Source organism: Nannospalax galili, unplaced genomic scaffold, assembly GCF_000622305.1.
Source record: "Nannospalax galili isolate Female #2095 unplaced genomic scaffold, S.galili_v1.0 scaffold1009, whole genome shotgun sequence".
NCBI lineage: Eukaryota > Metazoa > Chordata > Mammalia > Rodentia > Spalacidae > Nannospalax > Nannospalax galili.
In genome coordinates this window covers 1,382,749-1,390,467 of record NW_008360054.1, presented here as the reverse complement: position 1 = coordinate 1,390,467, position 7,719 = coordinate 1,382,749, and the positions used below count along the sequence as shown (strand labels likewise).

The following is a 7,719-nucleotide window of genomic DNA, read 5'->3' as shown; positions in this document are numbered from 1 at the left end:
AGTAGAAAAGAAGCTGACATGAATTACCCTTCAGATGACAGCCTCATTAGAAGAGTTATAGTCATCATGAATACCCTGACAGGGGTCTTGAAGGGAGACATCTTTCAGTTCCAAAGGACAAAGGGAATTAATTCCCTGTTCTTATAGGTTTGTGGGGGAAAGGGGAATTCCACACTAGGTGATCTAGCCTATGGGGCAGGAGTCAGGAAGGCATGAGACAAAAAAGTTATAATTCAAGATTGTCTTGACTCTGGATACGGGGGAGCTGCTGGGTTTACAGCTGCTAGGAGGAGGGAGACTACAAGGCCACAGTAGATTGCTATCAGCTGTGGAGACAAAGAGGCTGCAGGGGAATATGGCCTGATTTGAGAGAGAGAGAGAGAGGGAGAGGATCTATGATCAACAGACTCATACCTCAGAATATGGGGTTAGGGGTTGGGGGATGGGACATGTCTCACCCATTTTGCTGGTTAGTTTTTGTCAACTTGACACAAACTGGGACACCTGCAAAGAGGGAACCTCAACAGAGGAATTTTCTCCATCAGATTGACAGTGGCTGTGTCTGTGAGGCATTTTCTTATTGCTAATTGATGTAGGAGGGCCCAGCCCACTATGGGCAGTGTCATCCCTAGGCAGGTAGGCCTGAACTGTATTAGAAAGGTAGCTGAGCAAGCCAAGGGAAGCAAGCCAGTAGACAGCATTCCTCCATGGCCTCTGCATCGGTTCCTGCCTTTGGGTTCCTGCATTGAGTTCTTGTCTTGGCTTCCCTCCATGACAGATTGAAATCTGTGAGTCAAACAAACCCTTTGCTCTCCCAAGTTGCTTTTGATTAGTGTTTTATCACAGCAACAGAAAAATAATAGGACACCCATGAAGACTCTTCATGGTTCCTGGGGACACCAGGCAATCTCTCATCCCCGAGACTTGGCAAGGATAGGAAGCAAAGCCCCTTGAGGAGACACACATGCTTCCAGTGCCTGAGCCAGTATTTTTCAGTCCTTCTTTCAAGGACTCAGAAAAGATATAATAATCTGTACTTGGGTCTGGAGAGATGGCTCAGCAGCTAAGCGCACTGATGGCTCTTGCAGAGGACCTGGGTTTGAATCCCAGCACCCACATGGTGGCTAACAATTATCAGTAACTTTGGTTCCAGGAGATCTGATGCCCTCTTCTCACCTCTGTGGGCATTGCGTGACATGGGTGCACTTATATATATGCAAGCAATACACTCATACACATAAAATAGAAATAAAAAATAAAAATTTTAAAAGTAAATTTTAAAAAATTAAAAATAAAAAAACAAACAATTTAAAAAAATAAGAAACAGGTACTAGAGAATGGCCTGGGAGGTTGGATGCTTGCTGGGAATGGTATGTAGAGAATTCTCAAAGCCCTGGGAAGACCCTGTGAGATCCAACTCTTTCAAGGGTTTTGGAAAGATTTAGAAGTCAGTAGATCTCTATATTAAGAAACAGGTACTAGGGACTGGGGGGATGGTTCAGTGTTTAAAAGTGCTTGGTGTTCAAGTCAACCTTGGGCTCTGGTGGGACATGCCAGCTGCTCCACCCTGCCTCCTATCTCCTATGATTATGCAAACTACAAGAAGCATTTTTAGGGAGAATTTTACCCGAAGGACTGGAGATGGTGGTTGACAAACTTGAAGAAAATTTGTTTACCATAGAAGCTATGGGGGAAAAATGGTATTTATTTGGCATGCAGACACCATCTTTGTAAAGATATCATAAGGTTATCCTGGTCTTAATTCTGTTAAGAGATTAAGGTGCTGTTCATCCTAAGCTGGAGGTAAAGTGAGAATATAAAATCAGCAATGGGTCTTTGCATACTTTTATCCTGAAGAACTGAGAATAATAGATGTTGTGGAGAACTATGTAGACTTCAAATACTCACCATTGGGGGTGATGACCAGGATCTGGTGTGTGTAACCTGCATAGAAATTAGAGGAAGACTCAAAATGCAGTAAAATTAAGGGAAAGAAGGTCTGGAAAGGGAGGATGGGCTCTGCAATATAGCAAAGCACATATAAATGCTGCTCACCATCAACATAGAGACTGTTCTGGTCTAGGGTATAGGGACCCAGCTGGGTAATGCCATGAGTCAGCATGCTCAGCTCCCAATACACCCTCTCAGGGTCCAGCCTGTGATTAGCAGGTTCTAGGTGGTGGGTACAGATGGCATCCACTCCTGTGGATGTTCCATTTTTCTCAGGCCTGAGAAGGGTAGATGAAAAGAATGACCGTAAATAGGTAGCCCAAGTAGGGATTCTGAAAGGCCTGGGACAGGATATAAAGGGTCCAGAGGAAAAGAGATGTCTCGTAGAGATTCCAAAGTCAGATATGGATTCTCTGAGCTCACTGACCTCCAGTGAATTGTGATGCTGAGCAGATATGGAGCCAAGAACTTTTAAAGAACTTTTAATCAGTTACAAGACTCCAATATGCATCCTTGAAGACTTACGAAGAAGGGTAATCAAAGCATTGAGGATTAAAATCAGTGGAAAAGGCAGGTTTATCTTAAGAGAAATCCTGGGGACCTAACTTAAAGCCCACAGGATATCTGCATTCATTCCAAATAAAGGAAGGAAGGGGAAATTCAGAAAGGATGAATAGAAGATTTCAATTCTGTTGATAGATTGCATGTTGTGAGGATGACCGAGGGCCCTGAAGTAGGATCAGGAGACACCTTGAACTGCAGATAGTGCCTCTTGAATTCACTATGCAGAGGGAAGGAGGAGAGAAATTTGAACAAATTCCTCAGTCTGTGAGCACTTTGAGCAGTTGTAGCCTTCTATTCTAAGAACTCACCTGAGCAAGGTCAATCTGCAGCCAGCAAACAGGGGGCCAACACTGGTTTTACTGAATAGGGTTCTGAGCTGTGGAGAAAGGGTGAGAGGAGTGAGGAGGCAGGATGACAAAAACAGAGGCATACAAAATAAAGGCAGGACAGAGAAGAGCTGAACAAAGCAGTGAGTGATAAGTTGGCCTTGCATCTGAGGGGATGGGGTGAAGTGGGAGGGGTTTCATCCAGAGGCGTGGTATGGAAGGTGGGCGTGGCTTACGGTGGTGGGCGTGGCTTACGCCTGTCTGTGTGGTGGTGCTCATAGAACAGGACTCGTACCAGGATCTGTAGGATTCTCTCAGTGGCACCGAACTTCTGAGATCCAGGGTCACCCATGTCTTTTTGGTACTCCAGGTTAATGATGGTGAAGTTGACTGTGAAAGACTCCTCGACAGAGCCTGCTGCTGCAGCGGAGATGGAGAGAGACAAATACTCTCTCTCTGAACTTGAGCATGGGCATCAGCTATGTCCAGTTTCTAGCACCAGGGACAGTTCTCCACTAGTGTGCACAGTTTCTTAGCGGAGTAACCCCCATACCAGCTTCAACCAACCAAATTACTCAAGGTCAGTAGACCTCTCCTATGGAGGTAACTATACTATAATCAAGCAGAAAGGAAATATATATGACAATTCAAGTGATTAACACTCCTATAGCTGTTATAGGCACCTTTGACGTCTGAGTTTTTAAATTCAAATATTTTTTATCTTTTAAAATTTGTTTCACTATGCTGGGTTGTATAAGCACATTTTCAAGCAAGTATATAACGTATTTTGAGTATGTCCTAGCCCCTATATATCATTTCCCTGTCTTCTCCTGCTTGTGCCACTCCCATTAACCCTGTATGTCCCCCTAGATAGTTATGTTTCTACTTTCATGCCATCTGTGGTGGTATGAATGAAAATATCCTTCATAGGCTCCAAGTATCTGTATACTCGCTCCTAGTTGGTGGTGCTGATTGCTGAGGTTTAGGGAGCATGGTCTTGCTGGAGAAAGCACGTCACTGGGACATCACAGCCTCATTCCTACTTGTAGTTGTCTCTCCCTGTTTCCTGGACATGACTGAAGATGTGAGTGCTTAGATTTCTGCTCTGGCTGCCTCCCACCATTCCTCTCCCAACATGATGTACCCTTCTCCTCCTGGAACCCTAAGCCCAAATAAACTCTTCCTTCTATAAGTTGCCTTGGTCATGGTGTTTTATTACAGCAACAGAACAGTAACTAATACATCATCTATAGAAGTATAATTGTGTATGTGTGTGTATGTGTGTGTGTATGTGTGTGTGTAAAATAGGGACTCACAAATGAGAGAAGCCATGAAATTTATCTTTCTGAGACTTTTAATTCACTTCATGTACTTATAGTTGTATTAATTTTCCTGAAATTGAGATAACTTCTTTATTGCTAAAAGAAAAATTTCCATTGTGTATAGGTACTACATTTTCTTTGCCCATTTCTTTGTTGGTAAACATCTAGGTTGATTTCATAATTAGCTATCATGAAAAGTGCTACAATAAATATTGATAGACAAATGTCACTGTGATATGTTGTCCTGTGGTCTTTTGGGTACACATGCAAGAGTGGTACAGGTGGGTTATACATATTAGGACAAATACAAATGTCCAATAAATGTGGAAAATACTTAACATCTCTGGCCATCAGACAAATGCAAATAAAAACATTGAGATTTCATCTCACTCCAGTCAGAATGGCAGCCATGAAGAAAAAATAACAGATGGTGGCATGCCATCTATTCCACCCTTCTCCACCCCCCTGCGATTCTAGGAACCACTAGGAAAGAAAGAATTCCTACCTGTGGGAGTGGATTTAAGAGTTGTCATCCCTGCAGAAATGGTGGTCATCACAGAAACTGAGGAGAAAAGAAATACCCTAGTGTTTTGAGTGGGGACATGATCTGCTTCGAGAAAGCAGGAAAGGGGTACACATGCCTGAGGTGTTTTAGGGTTTAAACCCCTGTTCATTCCTTTACTGGCTATTGGTTGTGAGAGTAAAATGGAGGTATGGACTTTGCTTTCTTCATTCCATAAGGCTGGGACTCATAGGCTTGGTAGAACCTTACCGAACCTCAGAATACTCACTCCTGGGTGCAGTGGACAGGACCTGGTATGTATAACCTGCAGAGATAAGAAAAAGAGTGAAAATGGGCTGAGATGAGGAAATGGAGGCTGAAGAGGTGAGACTCTAAGATTTGCAATATAACAAAGCACAGATGACTGCCGCTCACCATTGACATATAGACTGTCTCTGTCCAGGGTGTAGGGACCCAGACGGGTGACTCCATAAGTCAACCTGCTCAGTTCCCAGTACACTCGCTCTCTGTCCAGCCCAAGGCCAGCAGGATCAGTGTGGAGGGTGCAGGTGGCATCCACTCTTGTAGCTGATCCATTTTCCTCAGGCCTAGGAAGGGTAGATAAGAATGATTATAAATAGATTGCCTAAGGAAAGATGCTCAGCAGTCTAGAACAGGATGTGAAGGTTCTGAAAAAGGAGGCCTCTGGTAAGAGAGTTAAAAAGTCAGATGTGAACTCTCTGGGCTCACTGACCTTCAGAAGCCTGAGGCCTTGAATACACATGAAGTCAAGAATTTTTAATCAATTACAAGTCTTCAGTATGCATCCTCATATTATGGGGACAGGACAGGTCATATATAATATTTATGAAGATTGGTAATTGAGGCATTGAGGGTTAAAATCAGTAGAAAGGGCAGATTTTTCATAAGCAAAATTCTGGAAACTGAAATAAAAGTCCACAGGAAATGTTCATTTATTCTAAAGTAAGGAAAAGGGGGAAATCAGAATGAATTCACAGAAGGAGGTTTCAATTCTATAGATGGATTGTGGGCTGTGGGGATATTTGAGGGACAAGTGGTAGGATCAGAAGACACCTTGGTATAGGAGACAGTGCTTCCTGAATTCACCTGTGCAGAACACATGCAGAGGAAGGGATGGAAAGCGGCTCATCAAACTTCTGGTACTGGGTTGCAGTTCTAGTCTAAGATCTCACCTTAGCAAAGTCAGTCTGCAGCCAGAATACAAGTGGCCAACACTGGTTTTATTCAACAGTGGCCTCAGCTATGGAGAAATGGAAGAAGAATAAGCAGGAGGAACATGAAAAATTAGGTGGTATAACAGAAATCAGATAAGTAGGTCTGACATCAGTGGATAGGGTTTTCATTGGGTGAGGTGTGTGGAGTCTTCCTCCAGGGTAAGGCATAGACTGGTGGGCATGGTTCACATCTGTAAGTGGGGATCTCACCAGGCTCTGTAAGATTCTCTCAGTGGCATTGAACTTGTGGGATTCAGGATGACTCATGTCTTCCTTATATTCCAAGTTAATGATGGTGAAGTTGATGGTGAAAGATATCAGAAGAGCGCCTGGCAGTAGAGCAGGGATGGAATAAAAGATGTGCACTGAGCCTCTGATTGCTTTACCAACTTGAGCATCTGGTAGCCTCTATCTGTCTTCCAGCACTGTGGAAGAGCTTCCTCTAGGATTAACAGTCTACTTATGAGAAGAACCCAACATCCACATCTCCTGAGACGTAGCAAGGATGAGTAGAACACTCTCAGGAATCAAACTCAGGTTATCAGGCTTGGCAGCAAGAGCCTTCACCCAGTGAGTTATCTCATCAGTCCACATGCTGGAATTTCTATGTGCCAGACTGTGTTTAGGATTCCATATATATATATATATATGTATATATATATATAAATAAAGTGATTTACTGCTTTGGATGGAGAAAGCATTATACTGCAATTCAGGTAGTATTATAATGAAATGCAGATATAAAAACTTCAATAAATTTTTAGTTTGTCTCAAGTCAAATAATATGTAAGTAGCAGAGCCCAATATGAATATAGGACATATTATTTTAACATTTACATATTTTCTGTATACTCAGCATATGTGAGACTGTGGTATTACATTAGGTCTGATTTTTTTCTTAATGTGAATATGTGCACATAGCATGTGCACATGTGTGTGCGTGTATGTGGAGGCCAGAGAAAACCTTGGGTGTCATCCTTAGGAACACCATCTACCTCCTTTGAGACAAGGTCTGTCACTGGCCTGGACCACACCACTTAGGCCATACTGGCTGTCAGGGAAATCCCAGGGATTGACTGTCTCTGCCTCTAAGCATTTATTAAGTGTGCACCACCACACCTGGCATTTTTATGTAGGTTTTAGGGATCAAACTCAGATCCTCATGATCACTGAGTGCTTTACGAACTGAACTACCTCCCCAGTTCCTGAATTGGTTCTTGGCACAGTGGCCACTGTATACTTTGTTTCTCACTTGGCAGCCCTGCTGGTTTGCTCTCTTCAAAGAGTTAGGGAAGGATTTAAAGTCACAGACCACTTATAGGTCTCAGAAATGAGTTGTAGAAAATAGCCTGAGATACTTAGTCTGGTATCCAGAGAATTCTCAGGAACCTTAGAAGACCCTGTGAGATCCATCTAGAGGCAATCCTGAGTTCTTTGGAGATGTGCCATCTTCTCCAGCTTTCCTTATGCCTTCTGTGATTACTGGACCCACTGGGAGCGTCTTCAAAGAGAATTCCTACCTGTGGGGCTGGAGATAGGGGTTGTCATCCGGGTAGAAACAACAGTCTCCACAGAAGCTGAGGAGGGAAAAAGAATGCTAAGTGTTTATAGTGAAGATTTTGTTACCAAGAAGATACCAGAGGGGAGTACATATGCCTGGGTTTTTTTTTTTGTTTTTTTTTTTTTTTTTTTTTTTGTTTTTTTTTAGCAGATTTAAGCATGGACTGGAGGATGGCTCAGTAATAAGAGTGCTTAATACTCTTGCAAAGGACCTAGGTTTCCCAGCACCCATGTGGCAA

The 7,719-nt window shown here is 42.9% G+C and overlaps 1 protein-coding gene across 1 annotated transcript in view; it reads right to left on the bottom strand.

Moving 5' to 3' along the window:
• The window catches only part of LOC103726548 (mucin-16), a 215,162-nt gene that overhangs the window by 108,132 nt on the left and 99,311 nt on the right, over positions 1 to 7,719 (bottom strand). The window contains exons 29-38 of the mRNA XM_029559169.1: positions 7,441 to 7,497; positions 6,131 to 6,249; positions 5,879 to 5,946; positions 5,100 to 5,272; positions 4,954 to 4,989; positions 4,668 to 4,724; positions 3,136 to 3,260; positions 2,823 to 2,890; positions 2,056 to 2,228; positions 1,909 to 1,944 (exon numbers count right to left, since the gene is read on the bottom strand). Coding sequence (XP_029415029.1) covers positions 1,909 to 1,944; positions 2,056 to 2,228; positions 2,823 to 2,890; positions 3,136 to 3,260; positions 4,668 to 4,724; positions 4,954 to 4,989; positions 5,100 to 5,272; positions 5,879 to 5,946; positions 6,131 to 6,249; positions 7,441 to 7,497 — 912 coding nt within the window. The remainder of the gene's footprint in view (positions 1 to 1,908; positions 1,945 to 2,055; positions 2,229 to 2,822; positions 2,891 to 3,135; positions 3,261 to 4,667; positions 4,725 to 4,953; positions 4,990 to 5,099; positions 5,273 to 5,878; positions 5,947 to 6,130; positions 6,250 to 7,440; positions 7,498 to 7,719) is intronic.